The 18,307-nt window shown below is 45.0% G+C and overlaps 1 protein-coding gene across 1 annotated transcript in view; it reads left to right on the forward strand.

The window, feature by feature from the left end:
- The window catches only part of gpc3 (glypican 3), a 129,195-nt gene that overhangs the window by 87,499 nt on the left and 23,389 nt on the right, over positions 1-18,307 (forward strand). Inside the window, exons 4-6 of the mRNA XM_063487933.1 lie at positions 2,556-2,701; positions 3,188-3,313; positions 8,690-8,801. Coding sequence (XP_063344003.1) covers positions 2,556-2,701; positions 3,188-3,313; positions 8,690-8,801 — 384 coding nt within the window. The remainder of the gene's footprint in view (positions 1-2,555; positions 2,702-3,187; positions 3,314-8,689; positions 8,802-18,307) is intronic.

Here is an 18,307-nt window from a genome sequence, read left to right on the forward strand (position 1 = left end):
GGCCCTGCATTATAAATGGGTTTCTAATAGTGATTTAAAAGAAGCCACTGACCAAGCAGGCCAGAGTGAGTCTGGCAGGTCGTTCAACAATCGAGGAGCCCAAACAGAAAACGCTCGATCGTCTTTTATCTTTAAACGTGAGGCTGGAACAGTTAGCGGGATCTCAGGCTGCACACAGGTCGGTACAGGAACGGCAGCTCTAGTGTGCACTATGGAGCCAGGCCATGAAGGGCTTTAAAAGGAGTCAGTAAAATCTTAAAATCAATTCTGAAACAAACGAGCAGCCATCGTAGACTCGTTAAAACCGACCTTGACGCTGCATCCTGAACAGTTTGAAGTCTATTCATTGATTTCTGATTGATACCTCTTAAAAATGATGCAAAGATGACATAAAAGCATGAATTTACAGCCAGTCCAGATTTTTTGTCTCAGTGTACAGTGTGTATTTCAACAGAAGTTAGTTCCTATGCTGGTGACAGGAGGAGGAGGATGGGGGCTGAGTGCTGACTCAGTCTGTCCCCTGAGCCTTGACTTCTCTGGAGCACGAGCATTACTCACTAAATTTTCTCCAGTATGTTGTTACAGCTGTGCGTGGCATCGTGCCATCCTATAACACCGATAGTATCGTCTTTTGCTCCTGAAGCCGTTTGCTTATTAAAAACTCCTCACGATCATAATGAAAGCAAAAGCCCGATCTCACATTGGTCCCAGCGCTGTGTGCAATTCCATTGATTTGTTTGCGGTGCATCTCTACACCATGTTTGCACATGCTGAGCGCCACATGGATCCCGAGATGCAGGTATGCCAGTGCATCCAAGTCTGGGCTGCGAGGTTTGTGTGACTCGTACTACTGGCCGCCAGCACCCCTCTCTCCCTCAGAGAGAAAGGCACAGGCTGCCCGATGCAGATAAAAGTGTGCATTTCTGAGCTGTCCCGCTGAGGCGGGCTTTATCTGCAGACTCTCCTGTTGGTTGTGTTAGTCGAGCCCTGGGTAATATTAATACCCCACTAATGAGCCCCTTCCTTGAAGAATCCGGAAAACAATCGGCAGGGATGGGGTGGGGCTGTGTCGGCGTGCGTGCTGAATCAGTCCTCTCCCTTGTGCCACAACTTCCCTACGGCTTCCCGAGAATGCTCAAACAAAAAGGAGAAACGCAGCTCCGATCACATTAATCATGGCCCGTGGAAGCACCGGCAATTGCTCCGGGCGCACGAGAACGAACGTATCGCACGAGAGGAAGATGTGGAAGGAGAGATTGGGGTGGAAGAAACAATGAGCTCAAATAGGTGTGTGTGTGTGTGTGTGTGTGTGTGTGTGTGTGTGTGTGTGTGTGTGTGTGTGTGTGTGTGTGTTATATCCCCTTAAGCACACGGTAGGGAAGATGGCTAGTCAGGGAAGCTGTGTGTTGGTAAATGCCTAGTGCAGGAGAACTCAGCCATCTGTGACTGTCAGGAGTGTGTGTGTGTGTGTGTGTGTGTGTGTGTGTGTGTGTGTGTGTGTGTGTGTGTGTGTGAGTCTCTAACACCATCCTTGGATGACAAGGCTGTATTGATTAACCCTGATGGTTCCGTGTTGCAGCCGATCAGCATTTCAGTGTGTCAGCACGCGTGCGATAAATGAGCGCGTGCGCTGTTGTAAGATATGCAAGTGCTTGCAAAGAGTATATTATGTAGGAGTGTGTGTTTATCATGTTAATGGGATTAGGTGCATTATGCTCAAATGAATAATTGCATGAAATGATTCATTTTTGTTTATGCTGAAAAAATCTGTGTGCGTGCATGCATTTCTAAGTGTGTGTGTGTGTGTGTGTGTGTGTGTGTGCGTGTGTGTGTGTGTGTGTGCGTGTGTGTGTGTGTTATGTGGCCTCGGTTAGCTCCAGATGAAGATGTCCGTCGCCGCTCTATCGGATCCCATCAGTATTCAGCAGCAGTGATGCCAGCCTTTTCACTTAAAGGGGAGCTGGGCACAATTAGCTGTTAACATTACATGGCAGAATTAAGCCCGGCCAGTATTCCCCAGGGAAATTAAACCACCGGCAAATCATTAAACCACAAGCTAAACATTAACAGCCATTTGCATTTTTATTGCACCTGAAAAGAATGTGCCAGCTCCATTATCTCTGAGAGACAGAGAAGGACTCCTTATTTATTATTGTTATGTTGTCTCTGGTGTGAAACACAATGGCATTTATACGGGAAAGAAGCAGCAAAATGAGAGGCTGGAGGTTGGTTTTTTTTTTTTTTTGGAGTGTTATGATTACAAATTCGAACATGGCTGGCAGAGGATACAATGACTTGTTTGTTATGCAAATCCCGGTGCTTTCATCCCTCCCAAAAATAAACAATCCCAAACAGATGACAATTTGCAGAGGTGCTCAGCTGGGTAAGGCCGGCAGTTTGGTATTGACAGGTTCTTAGCGTCTGCAGTGTCACCGCTGCTTGAATGAAGAGGCTTTTAGGAGCAGGAAGTGGGTACGGTGCCACATAAGTGGTGATGAAGAGGTTCTGGGGAGAAGTGAGATCTTCCTTTCTAATCTCCTCTCTCTCTTGGGCAGGTGAGCGGGATGTGCGGACACACTCCTCAGCGGGCCTCTCGCTCCGTCGGATCCCCTCCGTCCCAGCCTCTGGCCGCCTCCGGCGCAGCCCGTGGGGCTCAGCCGTCATCCTCGGACCCCGACGAGACGTTGGCAGACCTCCGCAGGTGAGGAAATCGGGCGCCAGAACGAGACCTCTTCCTATGATGAAGCAGCTCTCTGTCTCTCCAGGGTGCCACGGGGGCAATATTTTTCCCTGACAGACAAATATTGCCCCTGACGCTGTCGACAGGTCCCCTCCTGCTTGCGCGTGATGCTCTGGCTCGGTCTCTCTCCGCTTGAGTGGTTTTTTTAGCACTTCTGATGCAGTAACAGGCTTAAATGAACAGTGTAATGACGCCCAGCGGGGGCTGCTGGCCTCAGCAGCACAATGGCCAGATTAATGTCAATTAGGAATAGAGACACTGCTCATTTTGGCCTCTTTTATTCTCTCCTTCTCCAGGGGGATCTAATCGAGTTGCTTTCGCTGCTATCTAAGCTGAATTCCCTCTCTTGCACTTTCCCTGCCTCCTTTCGCTTTTTCTGCTGTTTTCTGATCCGCTCACTGATGATGGTGTTAACTGACGTTTGTATTCTTTGCCTTTGTGTTTCAGGGACTTCATAACCAGCCTGAGAGGCTTCAGCTCCTTTTACAGTGGTCTCGGGGAGGCCTTATGCAGCCGCGAGCCTGCTCCAGTGAACCACTCCCTCTGCTGGAACGGGCAGGAGATGACAAACAGGTAACGCGGGGGTCTGGTTTTTGTTTGCAGACTGCGAATCAGCACTTCACAGTTTATTGGCTCTCTCTAAATGATCGCTTATACAAACACTTTGCTCCCATTCTTGAATTCCCAGCCCTCCAGCTTCACATCTAGGAGTGTAGGTGAACTGAAGGGCAAGTTTTCCCAGAGCTGATGAGCTTCCCACAAGGCCCCCCCACTCCCACCGTCTCACCCACTGAGTGCGAGTGTAAATCTTGACTTTGGCTCTATGGGATGTTATTAATGTCAGGAACACTGTCACCTTCTTCTCGCTTAGTTAATTGCCGTTTCGATCGCTCTCTCCTCCTTCATCCAGCGTCTCCTGTGCACCCCGCAGAACAGCATTCGGTTTCCACAATATTTCATTTCACCCCTGTCCTTTGGCTTCACACATCACAACTCTCAGCGCTCTTTCCGCCTGCACCGTCAGCTGGCCCCGATTTCAATTTGGCTCACATAGTTACAGATATCATAGGATTTTTAGGCTTTTAAATCATGTGTGGAATTAAATCAGTGTAGATGCACAAATTTTAGTATAAAAGCACTGGGAGATGTTTTAACTCTTGTTCCCAAGGATGAAGGAGAATAAGTTCAGTACTTCTTGCACAAAGATATAAAAAAAAGAACCCGAGTCTGAGGAGGAGATATCAGGCTGGCAAGGGGGCAGAGCTGTCCTGAGGGGATGATTACAAGCTGGACCAAGCAGTGCGACAGGAAGGTGCAGGGGAGGCAGGAACAGGAGACAAAATGATGGAGAGATTACAGTGTCTCGCGGCAAGCAATTCTCCATGTCACCTGCGAGGGCATATGTCTGCAGATTCACTCGGGTGCATTTTCACTCCGAGATTTGTTCTGGATCATCTTCCATTATCTCCCGAGATAGGACCTTCTTCAGAGCCAAATGTGGCATTCATTCAGTGCATTGTCTCATGCAGATAAATTTAGACCGGGTGGGTGGGGAGGATAAGCACTGGAGGGGTCGGGTGCTGAATGTCTCTGATACTTGAGGAGTGATCTGTGGAGCTAAATGAGGCGCCTTTTATCGGGCTCTGTTTACCATCACACCTGGAAGCCAGATCAGAGGAGGAACACTTTTCACCACATCAAAGAGTGTTACTGTGATAACTGTGATAAAAACGTAACGCCGTATCAACTCAAAACATTCCTCTTTTGGATCTAATGACAGTGTAAATTCATGCCTGTGTGATAAGTGATTCAAAGATAAGATTCGGTGTCGACCGTGAATGTTTCATTTTGGGGACTGTGACAATGGAGACTGAGAGGAGGTCAGAAGATGGAAAATCATTATCATATTTAGTTTTTCACTAATTGTTCTTGTTTGGAGATTTGTTTGTTTGAGAAAAAACTCTTTCAGTTTTTGCTCTAAATTCATATTTCATATGAGCTTTGCTTTGAACCGCAGCTCACAAAGGTGGAATCATGCAGAGACTGGTCAGCATGAGTGCAAACGAGTCAGTGCTGTAGACTGTATATAAAAGATTCGTTTTTCTGGGCTGTGACTTTCAAACCTAAAGTCAGAGTTTCAGCTGCTGCCATGTTGATTTTTGCAGCCAGAAATAAGTAAATGTGGACCAGAAGGATAGCAGAAAGACTGAAAGGTAAGGTTTACAAGGTGGTAGTGAGACCTGATGCGATGTATGGTTTGGAGATGGGAGTGACCAGAATGGACAGGAGTAGAAATGAGACTATCAAGCTGGGAAGGTTTGAACATGTGCAGAGGGGGGATATATTGGAGAAAAGGTGTTAAAGATGGAGCTTCCAGACAGGAGGAAAAGAAGGAGATCTCAGAGAAGATTCATGGATGTAGTGAAGGAGGTAGAGTGAGACAAAAACAGAAGAAAGGACATGAAGATGGAGTGCTAAGTTAGCTAAGTTAGCTGTCCCTAGCCAGCTTAGCTAGCAAGCTGCATCCGTGAAGCACAGACACTTGCTGCAATAGGCACCAGGAGTATAAACACAGATAGGTGGAGTCGAGCTCTAGGTCACAGCCAAACTGTAAGCCTAAATCCACATGGATGGGAGCCGGATTCAAGTGGCCACTAAAGGAACTGCAGTTTTTGGGGCTTCAACTCTGTTTTCAGCCTCAGAGACTGCCACATGCTCCGTGCCCACTGTCATCCTTTAGCGTTGTGTTAAATTATAGCTGTCTGGGAGCCTACAGCACATGCTATGCTAAATGTCTTGTGAGGCCTTGAGTTGAGTCAGATACGACTCTTTATGCTAACACTGTGCCAGCGGCAATGCTATTTAAATATATAGACACTTAAAACAAAGAATAACAGAGCCTAATGGGAAAGTTCAGAGTTTTTAAGATTGTATGAAATTTATTTTTAAAAACTGGCTTTACTTAAAGAGGTGAAGAAAGTTGAAGTATCACCAAAGCTAATTCCATTCTTTCTGAGGAAAACGTGAATTCCCTCAGCAGATTTCATCTAATTGTGTAATCCACAACTTTTCTTTACAAGGAAGAAATGCCATTAGTGCCAAATTGGGTCAATGAAAAGCAGAAATGGTTTGTCACACTCTGAGAGGCTCTGAATTCATGACAGCTGATGTGATGTGGTACATGTAAGAATTACTGTGGTCCCAAAGATATCATAGAGAATAATGGATATCTGTATATATGTTTTTTAAATCACAGTTGATTTAAAGCAAATGATTTAGTACCTCCGTCGGCTATGGGTCTAGAACAATTTCACCCCACCCTCAAACATTAACCTCATGGTTTAAAGTTAAGGCAACGCGAGCTTCATAGTCAGTGTCATGTTTCGTCTGTGCGTGTAGGGTAGCAAAACCAAATTTTACGGCAGTCCATCAACAGTTTCTGAGAAAGTTCAACCTGGACCAGTGCAGACTGGCCAAGAGACGAGATAAGTCGTTTCAAGGAGCCATTAAAAGGGAACCATTATCCTCTTCCTTAGAGGCTCCCATGTGAATATGCTGTTACTGAGGTGGATGCTCATATTACAAATGGTCAGCGTTTCAATGATTTCAGCATATGTACAATAAGAGCTAAGGCTTTAAGGACGTTTATACCTGCCATGTGAATGGCACCGTATGACAAAGTTAACGTCAGACTGTCGCTAGCAGCTCTTTCTGCCCGTCGTGCACCGCTTTTTGAAACCTGCCGCATTGTACCGTTGCTACGGCAGCTGGGATGAATAAAACGAGCGCATAATTGTGTCAGTTTTTACCACCATTTTAATGATACATCAGTACAGAAGAGCAGAGCTACTGATGATGATGGAAAGTAAGCAACTCCGCCCACCTGCTGTTCAAACTTGTCATTTACAAGGGGTCAGCCAACTGGAAGAAATTTGGCTTAATTTAGCTTAAAGGACAGGGAAGGATTGAGGATTAAAGAATAATGAGGATTATGTTGAAGTTAGAATCATGCAGCGCTCCAAAAATAAAAGTATGAAGCATAATGCGCCCACTTTAATGAGACTTAAGTTCACCCACCCACTGCTCCATCACAGCTGTTTGTATGAACTCTGAATTTTGTGTTTTCTCAGTGCGACATTAAAACAAAGGAACAGTGTTAACAATCATGTGTGTGTGTGTGTGTGTGTGTGTGTGTGTGTGCGTGTGTGTGTGTGTGTGTGTGTGTGTCTTAGACAAGATTCTTAGGCACAGAAAAAGGTGTTTGTATAAAAGTGTGTGTGTAGTAGGAAGTGTTCTTCTACTTCTGCGGGTTATTTTGCTGCGAGAGGTGGCAGCCTCACACTGGACCTAATGGCAGCGTGGTAATTGGTGTTGCATTAGATTAAGTTATCGCAAGCATGAGCTGATGTGATCAGCTCTGCTGGCAGCGAACAATAACACGAGTAGGATTGGATAACGAGCCGAGAGTCGACAACTGAGACTATCAGCGGTGAAAAACGGTTTAACGGTGAGACACGCTAAATTATATTGTGGTAAAATTATCTGACAGGCACTTATCATGTGAAACACTAACCTGCCTCGGCTTCTTATCGTCACTCAAAATCTCCCCGTCCTAATCCTCCCTCCTCTTAACCATATTTCCTCTTTTCCTCTGCTTAATTGATCACACGTTTTTCCATTATTCATGTGATAATTAGCAGCGAAGAAGGGATGAGATCATGGATAATAAGAAGAATAAATAAGTGGGGAAATGTAATTTGAGTTTAATGAAAAGTCTGACTTGGAGGAGAACGAAAGACTGATGAAAAGAGACGGCAGCTCATAGGTGAGTGTGTGTTGGGGGAGTGTGCACACAGGGCTGTTTAAAAGAGAGAGAACAAAGGATGACCTCATACTTTACACACAAACACACACGTGTGCACAGATTCTTTTTTCAAGGCCCCTTTTTCACTCTCGCTAATCTATTTCCTCTAAAATAGTTCGTCCTTCATCTTTTCAAACATTTACAACAACACGGCAGACGACATAAACGCTGCAGCGTGACATCCGCTCTCCACTGCGGCACCTGAGAGAGACATGTCTGACTCAGGTTCACCTAAACGTGCTCGTCTCAGTCAAGCAGAATTAGCCGGTCTCATCCTTCCGAGCGTGCGGTGAGGAAGGGGTTAAACCCTTGGGACTGTCAGAAGTGAAAAAAACACACCTGCAGGAAAGTCTCAACATGAAAGACAACAGCTGTGGAGAAATCTACCTTTCAGACACCCCAGCTCCTCCTCTTCATAGTGTACACAAGTGTAAACAGAGCAGCACTTCCTCAGTCGTACATTTAGGCATGTAAGAGCCTGCCCGTGTGCTGCTTCTACCTAAATATACCCACACAGCTAAAGCAGGGCAAAAATACATCTCTGCTAATGTTCTCTCATTAACTTCAGATGATTAAAAAGCTACTAACTGAGCAGATAATGTGCATGAAATTAATCAGCAGCCAAACTTTACATGATAGTTCAAGATCTTTGGGGATGTTGTCGGCACCCTTGAAACACTTAAAAATGTCAAAGAAGGTAGTAATGTAGCAGCCTGTCTCTTGAAGGCAGATGTTCAGAGTTAGCATGTGATGGGTGATGAAGTGCAGCCTTTATAACTATATTAATAACATTAAGCTGTCTTTAAACAGCAGATCTTAGATAAATATCAACCCGTCTCTGGTTTTGTAGCTGTAGCTTCTCCAGTGAGGGAAAATTGGTTCTTTGGTCAGAGCTCATTGACAAATGAGTTTTTTAGCTCCGGAAACTAAAACCCAGAAGACCTGCGATTCCTCTTTTCAACACTAGATGGTGATAAAAGCCCTGTTTGTGTCTTCCACAAAGGTAGCTTAGCCTGAAGTCACTGAAGCTCTTCAGAGTTTCATAAACATAAGGCTTATTAAGCATTTTCTTCCCATCCTTTCAGATATCCTGGGCCCGGCCTTAAACGACTGCACCCCAGCTCAGAGTCCAGGAGCAACAAGCCACCTGAGCCGGTCATCAGCCAGATCATAGACAAACTCAAACACATCAACCAGGTGAGCTGTGCTCTTTTATTTCCTTCATGGTTATAGCTCCGGCTCTGCAGAGGTGGGATAGTCCACTCTCCCATTAGCTCTGCTTCTTGGCTCACAGTTGGACACTGATTCCCGAGCTGCTGGAGGCCCTGCTCTGCAGCTCCTGTGGGGGTCAGCACAAGCCAAGCAAAGATGTTAAATGAGGATGCTTTGTTTACTATTTTGCCCTTTTTAAACACAGCAAAACACTTTTGACTGGAAACTGTTAAAAAAAAAAAGCTCTTCCTGGACACAAATTCTCCCGTATGGCAGCCAAAATATGAAAGGATGCGTGTCCTCCATCCACAAAAGGCCCAGCTGTCATCAAGGCCGAAGCCCTTGTTTTTTTCCCACCACTTCCGCTGGCATGTAAACCACGGTTGGAGCAGGCTGGCTTTGTTCAGAGATGCAGGATCGAACTCATGTATCAGCCCACAGATCTGCCGGCACTTCCTGATTCTTGGTGGTTGCACTTGTAGCTGTCAACACTTCCAGCTGACTACCCCTCGCCCCCTCCCGCATGCATACACACATATGTGTGCATGTTAACACGAGTGTGTTTGAGCTTTAGGATGTTGTAGCCCTGTGTAGGTGGATTCTCCTGTTTAAAAGGGAACCTGGGAGATCTAAGAAGTAGCTCCGGACCCTTCTCCACTCCCCCAGAGAGCCTCAAGAAAAAACAAAATTCAGAGGGCTTTGGGTTGAAACGGTGTAATTCTATCATTTACTTCTGCAGCATTACTTCATTCATATGTGTCAGATGCCTCCTGCTGCCTTCAAACGCCACCATACATGATTCATCCTGGCTCTACATACGTTAGGCAGTTTAAACGCTCATTCCTAAAAATGTGGGTCTTATTTTTTTTATAGTTTTGGCCATCTTTTCTGTGAGCTGTGAAGACGTTGGACTCACCAGAGAAAGTTCCTGACATTCACTGGGGAAAGAAAAACTGTTTAACCATTTTATTTGGTGCTAAAACGCAAAGAAAGCATAAAATGTCAATAATAATCCCTCAGTGCAGAGACCAGGATGGATGTTTTGTGTAATAATTTCAGTGTGAAATCAGTGTGATCACCTGACTGTGCATTTTTTGCCCTTTCAGCCTTCTTTTGAGCAATTTTGTACACTATTATTATAAGTAGGAGTGAGAGCCAAAATGACCAAAATAAAAGCCAAGCTGTAATAAACCTGAATTATCCTTTAAGCTTAAAAACACAGGACATACCCTTTAATGTAATAAGCCTTTCAAAACTTCCTGCATCGGCACAGATAAACAATTGTAGCCATATGATTACAAGCAGAGCTGCTGCAGTGCAGACTGTTTACCGTGTGGATCGAGTTCCTGATAGGCTTTTGATGAGATTTTGCAAGAAAATGCAGTTTAGTGAAATGACTGAGCTCATTGTGTTATAGACATTGAGACAATCCCTTGGAAGCATGAACTCAGTCAAGTCATATGTTCTCAGTAACCTAATTCCCATTTCTAATTGGCTCCCATGTTGTACTGATGATGTGGCAAACATGTGGACGTTTATGGGGTTTTGATTCTGTTTACGCAATCGGTTAATATTTATGCAGATTGACCATTCGCAAGGGAGCTTTTAGTCTCATATCTGATGACCGTGCAGCAGAGTCAAGCGTGTTTCTGTTTCGGCTCCCCTTCCCTTCAGATCTTAACTTCAATGGCCTGGATTAACATCTGACAAAAGAATGACTGCACTTGATTGCATATTTCATGTGCAGTAAAACTGTTCATGGCTCACAGCCATGCTTTCCCTCCCCCCTTTTGTTGCAGAAATAGGATTACACTAATATTTTTAAAACCAATCACCATTATACTTGGGCGTGCAAAATGACAGGAACACCTTGCAATGTTGTGCAATCTGCTGCAACAGTCCTGCTGTAAATCAGCCCACTGAGAAGTTTAAAGTATTGGAATTTTAGGGGAAGATGGCTCACCGAGTTTATCTTGATAGTAATTTGTAATTTTCTTGTAACATTTCTTATCAAAACATATGAAACTAATTAGTTTTCATAAAAATAAAATTACTTTTGCTTTAGTTGGAGCTCTGAGACACAATAAAAGTGCTAATCTGCACAATGTCCATTTGCCTGATGTTGTTGTTAACATGGTCATAGATCTAATGTTTATTATTGCCACTGTGGTTTTTTTGGCATGTTAGTATGGGAGCTCAACCAATAAACTGGTAGAGTGATGTTAATAATGGGCGCAGACTTTAGAATACTGGTTATACTGTGGCTGCAAAACCAGCACAAACTCTGACCCCTCCACCACTGTGCTTGACAGTTGGTAAGAGATGTGAGAGCCGATGTGCTCTGTTCGCTTTTCTCCAAACATGGCGCTGTGCATTACGGTCAAACATCTGCACTTTGGTCTCGTCTGTCCAAACAACGTTGTTCCAGAAGTCCTGTGTTTTGTTCAGATGGAGCTTTGCAAATATAAACCATGCTGTCATGCTCTTTTTGGAGAGAGGACGCTTTCTCCTGGCAACCCTTCCAAACAGGCCATACTTGTTCAGGGGTGAATTTGCTGGACCGTCCACATATCTGAACGCTTCAGACCAGCAAAGTGCAAAAACCAAACTGCTCACACTTGGTTATGACCAGTTAATGATCAATGATTAGCAATGTCTGGCTGCTACTTGCAATGTATTCAAGTTTTCACAGACTGCATAGAATTGTCCGTCCATTAGGGGCCAGTATTACCAGTTAAGATTTTACTCCCAGCCACAAATGTTAACCCCCTGGTTGAGCTAGAAGAAAAAGAAGGGGATCGTCAAAGTCCTTCGGCATACCTAAGAAATACATGAATGCATACAAACCTTTTACCTGCTGATTAAAAACAGTTGCCAGACTCAGTGGGATCCTTCCTTTAGGAGGCCAAGAATAACAATTTGCCAAATTTCAAATCTGAAACCAAGTTGTGTACCAAGTACCAAGTGACTTGGCAGCATAACCATACCCAGAGCTACCTGCCAACAGGGAAGGATCAAATCCCTCTTCAACAGAGAGGCACAGCCTTAAACATACTTTCTAATCCTGCTAAATGTTTATTGAGTATACACCGCATTTCATGGTCCTGCTCTCCGCTTGCATATTGTAAACAACCACCGAGGGCACTGGAGAAAGTGATGTTGTTCAGTTAAAAGCAGTTTTACAAGGTCTCCGCCTCCCCGCCAGTTGAAAGACCACCAGTTCCAGATGATGCTGGGCTAAAAGCAACTAATTAACCATGTGATATGAAAGAGTGGGGCCATGGCTCACAGATAATTACTTTCATCTGCCCTGTTTATATGCAAAGTGTATGAGGACAGGCCAACGGTGAGATAGTAATGTTGCGTAATGGTCCAGGAAGGCAAACAGCGGAGTGCCATGTTGATTAAAACCTGCAGTATTCACAGACGATCGTGCTCAGATGAATGTGCACATGTAAGTCCTGGATATGCATTCAGCTCTGCATGCTGGACAGGGGTCGCTTGCATACAGTCTTCTGCAAATCCTATAAGGCTCTTTTCTCCTGTGCACGTTTTCCATTTGAATGAACATTATTCTCCTTTTGGCTGGAGCAGCGAACAGGATCAACGGTTCTTCCAGCTCGTACTGACCCACTTTCAAAAAGCGAATCGGTCCCAGACCATAGTATGTAAGACTGTGTCGTAAAATATAGGGGGCTACACTCTCCAAGAGCGAGAGGGAACGTGGGACCCCTCAAAAAATCGACTTCCTTCCAACTTTAATCCCCCTGATGTTTCATTCCTCCACTCTTAAGTGCTCCGTGACGATGGCCCTGTGAAATGCAACTATGCAGCGGAAATGTGTCATTTCTCACGTTGTCAGTGTTGATCAGAGTATCAGCAGATACAGAGACAGTTTGGCAGGGGACCCCTTGCCTTTGTGCCTCTGTGAGGCTAAACTAAACACAATAAGAAGAGGAAAAAATTCAGAGCCGGTCGCCTCAGCTTATAAAACAGCGTTTTCTCACGCCTGAAGCAGTTGATGTCATGACTGAGCCGTAGCCAAGTTTAAAGTGAGCCGCACACTATAAATGGATGAGGAGAAATGGCTTTCTCCTTCAGTTATTGCTTCCCGACTTGGAATCTTTAAACAGTGCGGGACTGTGAGGAGCCACGGACATTTTTGTGCATGCAAACACTGTGTGTAACAAATTCCCGTGTGAGGTCCTGTCTGTATATGCAATATGAGCTGATAAAGACGAGAGTGCTCGAGCTCGCTCTCTCCCCGGCTCTGACGTCAGGTTGGAGATATTCTTTTGATGCCAGACTGGCGATTCTTCCTGGTTTTCTTGCTGAGAAGTGGACTGTGTGAACGTGACTCTGCATTAACACTTTCGTTTTTCGTGAAGTTCTTGCGCGCAGGGGACGTAGGGGCGTTAGCGCTCCTAAATTAGAACATATTATATTGATGATGTGTTCTTGTTCTGAGGGGATTAGTTTGTTTTTTTTGTTGTTTTTTCTGAACATCTGTTTAACTTCCCAGAGTATCAAGTTTCTCCTCTGAACAACTAATCTGGCAGGAGATGGTTGAGCTAGTGGCAAAATAGAGCAATTATGTGATTGGTCTTTGATTACAGAGCGTTTCATTTGTCAGATGAGTTTGCCATTTGGAGGGTCAGACCTCCTGGGATTATTCTGACAGCCCCCCTTTTCTGGCTACACGACACTCTTTGGAGAGCTTAAATTTGGAATGCATCTTTTATGAGTCAGTTTCATTAAAACACAGCTGTTTGATCTGACACTGTTATAATTGCTCTGTAATTTGAAAAATAACTTCTTCACGTTGCCAGCCAAAGCTTTCATTTTCAGCTATTTGAACATTTTAGCTTTTACTTCCATCCATCTCTATCCCTCCCTGTTCATTTCACTTCTTTCCATCTCCCCAGCTGTGCTGAGTTGTGTGTGACAGACTGCAGCGCTGTCGCCCTTCGCTCCTCCAGCCCCCACCTTCTATCCCTCCCCTAAAACCCCAAGACCCCCCCCCCTCCCTCCTCCCCACACCCACCTCTCTTCTGCTCACAGCTTCCCAGACTAATTGAAGCCAGAACCTGGGAAAATCCTGCAGGTAGGACAGGAATCCAGGGTGGAAAATAAACCAGATCCCAAGCGCCACAAATTCCATCACGCAGTCTCACTTCCTCCGAGCCACCAGAGCCTGGGCGGCGTGCGCTTGACACCTCGTGCATGCTCGCGCAGAATGCACTCTTTAATATCATAACTCACAGAAACACTCGTCCTGAGTCACTGTGCACAGTGGTAGTAATTAATTGCGGACACACTGAAGCTCATATAGCAGGAATATATAAATAAGAAACCCTTTACTGAATACTACTGTAGAGATGTGTGCAGTGGCCTTTAACTTAGGACTAATGCACTCTATGGGTGTCTACTAGGCCTGCTGTTTTGTAAACTTGCTAACCTAGTCATTACACGTACTCCAGTCAAAGAGACTGACTCCTGTTTGATGTTATTTACTGAGAGGGTTTTGAAGCGGTTTTTTTTAATGTATCCCCTCAGGGCTTTGTCCTCTCGCCCTCCTCGTCTTTTTTTATTTTCTTTTTTTTTCCACGTACAGCAGAGAGGAAAGAGGGGATGCTAATATTTGTGAGCGGGTACGAGCCCACGAGGGGTGCTTTAAATGAAGTGTGACACCTGGTGTAAACCTCTGAAGGGGCTGCAGGGCGTTTGTGTACCCCTGTTAGCGCACCGTGCATGCGTGTTATCCTTTCGTTTTCCGGAGACTTAGGAATTCATGGTAAGTTTAGGATTTGAGCAGTTGTGGTTCCTTAACTTGACAAATCCAACCAACAGATTGCACACACACACACTCACACACCATTCTCCCACCCCAGGCTTTCTCCCCTGCTGACTGTGAGGTCAGACAGAGCATGTGAGGGGCCTTTTCCTCCCAATTAGTCTGCCTGCTAATGAGTCCCAACCATCCTTTCTACCACTGCCACCCATTCCTCCTTACCTCCATACCTCCACCTCTCCCTCCATCTTTGCCCCCTCCCCAAACCCTCAATCAATCCTGAGGCCCATGCCACCCCTTTCGCTCCCACACCACTACCACCCCAGTGGGTGTAATTATCACACAGCCGGCTTATAAAAACCCCGCAGCACAAGGCGGGCACTCGCCTTGCTGAGCAGGAACACCGGTGAGGGGAATTTTCCTATTTTTTACCTGTGACTCTGAGCTGAGGGCTTGTTTGTTTGTTTGTTTGTCTTTTTCGTGCTAATTTTTCTTTGCTGATTCTTGACTTTTCGTTGAACTGTCAGGGAACCGGACAGCTGAGTCTTCCTGCTGCGTTCTCACACTCTCTGTCGCTGGGCACAGTCATATGTTGCTGTGTAACAGGATACCTCCCCGTAGAGGTCACGGGTCACACTTCCTGTTTCCTGTTTCTGCTAGGTCATCATAGGGTCTTATCCGCGAGGGTCATAGACCTCCCCGTTCATCCTGCGCCTTTTGTTTGGGACAGCAGTGCTCAGGGCGGAGTGGGGGGTTACAGCTCAGTTGAGGCTCCTCTCTAGACCTGTCAAAATGTCAGCACTCCCAAATTTTATCATCCCCTCTCATGCTCCCCGTCTTCTCATATCGCAAGACCCCTATTTATCTCTGTGGTTAGCAGTTTTTACGTTTCTCTTTCATTCTTTCCAGCACCTTCAGTTCTCTATGTGCTTAGGCTAGAAGCTAAGCTAAGCCTACAGCACATCAGCTGATTGCCGCTCACACACAAGCATAGCTCCTCCACTCTTTCTTACCCGCTTGCCCCAGTGATCATCCACCGATTCCCACTAGGTGTGATCATGGGACATGCAGTGACAGTCTGCTGATGTTGAAATGGAGGATTTCTGAGCAACACATGACTCTGGAAAGCACGGCGATAACGTGTAAAGCAGATGGGCAGCGGACAAAAAGAGATTGTCTGACGGGGTGTAATCAGATTTAGCAACCAGCGGCCCGAGCAGGAATGAGACTTTTTAAACTATTAAACCCCATAGAGACAATCAGGCACATTCACAGACATAAGTCGATATTTTCATTTGGTTAGCCTCAAAAAAAGATTGAAAATTGCTGTCATACCAGATATATTTAATACTAAAGGGAGTTAACCCCCTGCGCTCATGCACCGCCTCGATCTGAGCCTAGCGTGTTGGAAAACAACATTCTTCTATTCTTAAACACCAACAGTTTATTTAATATGAATGCACACAGGTTATATATCAGAGGAACCCCCTAAGCTCCCTCTGCAACATCATCTAAACATGCGTTCAGGATTCAGTCCAAACTGAGAGGTCTGGAAATAGAGTTACGGGCTAAGGTGGAGCAGAAACACTCCCAGTTTCATGCCGGACCGGAGAGCCGCTTCTTTTTTTCCTCCTGCGTGTTCTGTGTCCGACTGGAATGAACATCAGGAAATTAATTTTGTCTGCATTAACCGTCTGAGGCTGAGCTCCTGTTGCGTGACATGCTCGAGCGTGGACAGATAGAGGAAGACAGGAGGGTGAGGGGAGAAGAAACAGAGGAGAATGAGACAGCGCTGGTCCTCCTCCTCCTCCTCTCTTTACATTTCACATTCAATAAAAGTTGAGTAACGACTCGAGGAGAGCGGGTGGGAATGCGAGGCAGGCTGCGCTGACCCAAACGCCGCTCTGCCCCGCTGAGGAGCTTTCCATGACTCACTCTGTGGAAAGTGCCTCCTGTCATTCCTCCATCTGTCTGTCTATCTGTCTCTACTCTCCCATGATGTGCCTCATTTATTTCCACTCTCATGCCGTTTCTCCCCAGGCTACGAGCTCTGAACAGGGATATCTGCCAGCGTGACAGAAACACAGCGGCTCACGGGACATGTGCGCATTAGATGCAAGGAAAGTCCATTTCCTTCGTTTATCAAGAAAAACAATGCGTGATGAAAAGGCGTTGTCTGACACAATGACCTGCACGCTTGCTTTAAAAATGTGCTGTACCTTTTTTGTGCTAGAGGCGCTCTGATATCAATACCAGAGTGTCGCAAACTATTTTTAACCAGGGCCTGGAAGGTACAGGAGAAATGTCTTATAATCTGGGTCTAATTTTCTTAGTTCAGGACACTATTTCTGTTAGTTATAACAGAATTATACTCCTCAAGCACACTTCTATGGCAAGCATTGCTTAGAAGAAGGCTGAGAGGCTAACACATGCATACAATCTGACAATTAGACAGGCTGTAAACAGAACTTCAGGTTAGTCAGAGAAACAAAGGCATGATGCAAACATCCGTTTTTGTAGCTTTGTGCTTTCTCAGTGGAAGAAGGGGTTATTACCGACACTTGAGGTTCACTCTGAGGTTGGTTTCACTTCTAAATAAAGATGGGAAAGTTTAGAACATGTGGCTAGACTGCTTGAAAGCATTCCACATGTCCATCAAAACAATTGTTTCCTACCTGATGAGAATTGTGGGTAATATTTTAGCAAATATTTTCCAACTCACACGCTCAGCAGACATGGGGCAACATCAGCATCAGTGTGGAGCATGTGTGTGAGTCAGACTCCACATCAAAGTGTTGTGACATGTACCGAAGATGTTTTGGTCTTCAAAGAAAAATCAGCAGCATTGTGTGGAAAATACAGGGCCGTGCAAAGGTCGCGAGCCACCACTCATTTCTTTCTATCTTGCTAGAGAAATGCGAGGTTCAGTGATTTATCAAAACATACAGCATAAAAAAACAGAGTTTGTGAAGTTTGAATGAGCTTCACGTGACCACCTTTATTCTTTAACACAGCCTGAACTTTCTCATGTAGCTCTGTGATCAGTTCTTCAGGACTAGTTCTCCAGGCTTCTTAAAGCTGTTCTTTGGATGTTTCGACTGTTTGTTCCATCCTCTGTCAAAATGATCCCACACTGCTTCAATAATGCTGAGGTCCGGGATCTGGGGAGGCCGATCCATGACTGATAGTGTTTCATTCGGTGTCTTTAGGCCCTCTCTCAGGTCCTTCCTGAATTATTTTCCTGTTTCTTAAAGACATGAGTCTCAGATACTGTTCATCTGCTGTACTTGTTTTTTAGGCCTGTCACTTCTTTTGTACTCCACTTGTTCTTTTTCCTCATATTCTTTAAGGATACACTGCACACCGTGCTGAGATATGGATATACATTTACAATAAGCAGCTCTTTGGGAATCGCCTTTTTTGGTTCGTGCCACTTTGTCTGTTAAACTGCGTAATTTTTTTAATCTTTGTAAAAAATGGGAACGTATTATTTATTTTTGTGACAGGCCACTAGTAACAAAGTGCCTAAAGATTTGATTTAAAATGAGTTATTTGTAAATTGTCTGCTATATGTGCATACAGAACTTCTTCATCCCTGGAGTTAGGTGCCATTTTTCCATTATTGAATGATTTATAGGTCACTGTTAAGCAGCTAAACAGAAAAGTCCTGGTCAGGTACTGAAAATGTGTGAAATAAAGC

This window comes from Pelmatolapia mariae, linkage group LG2, assembly GCF_036321145.2.
Source record: "Pelmatolapia mariae isolate MD_Pm_ZW linkage group LG2, Pm_UMD_F_2, whole genome shotgun sequence".
Taxonomy (NCBI): Eukaryota; Metazoa; Chordata; class Actinopteri; order Cichliformes; family Cichlidae; genus Pelmatolapia; species Pelmatolapia mariae.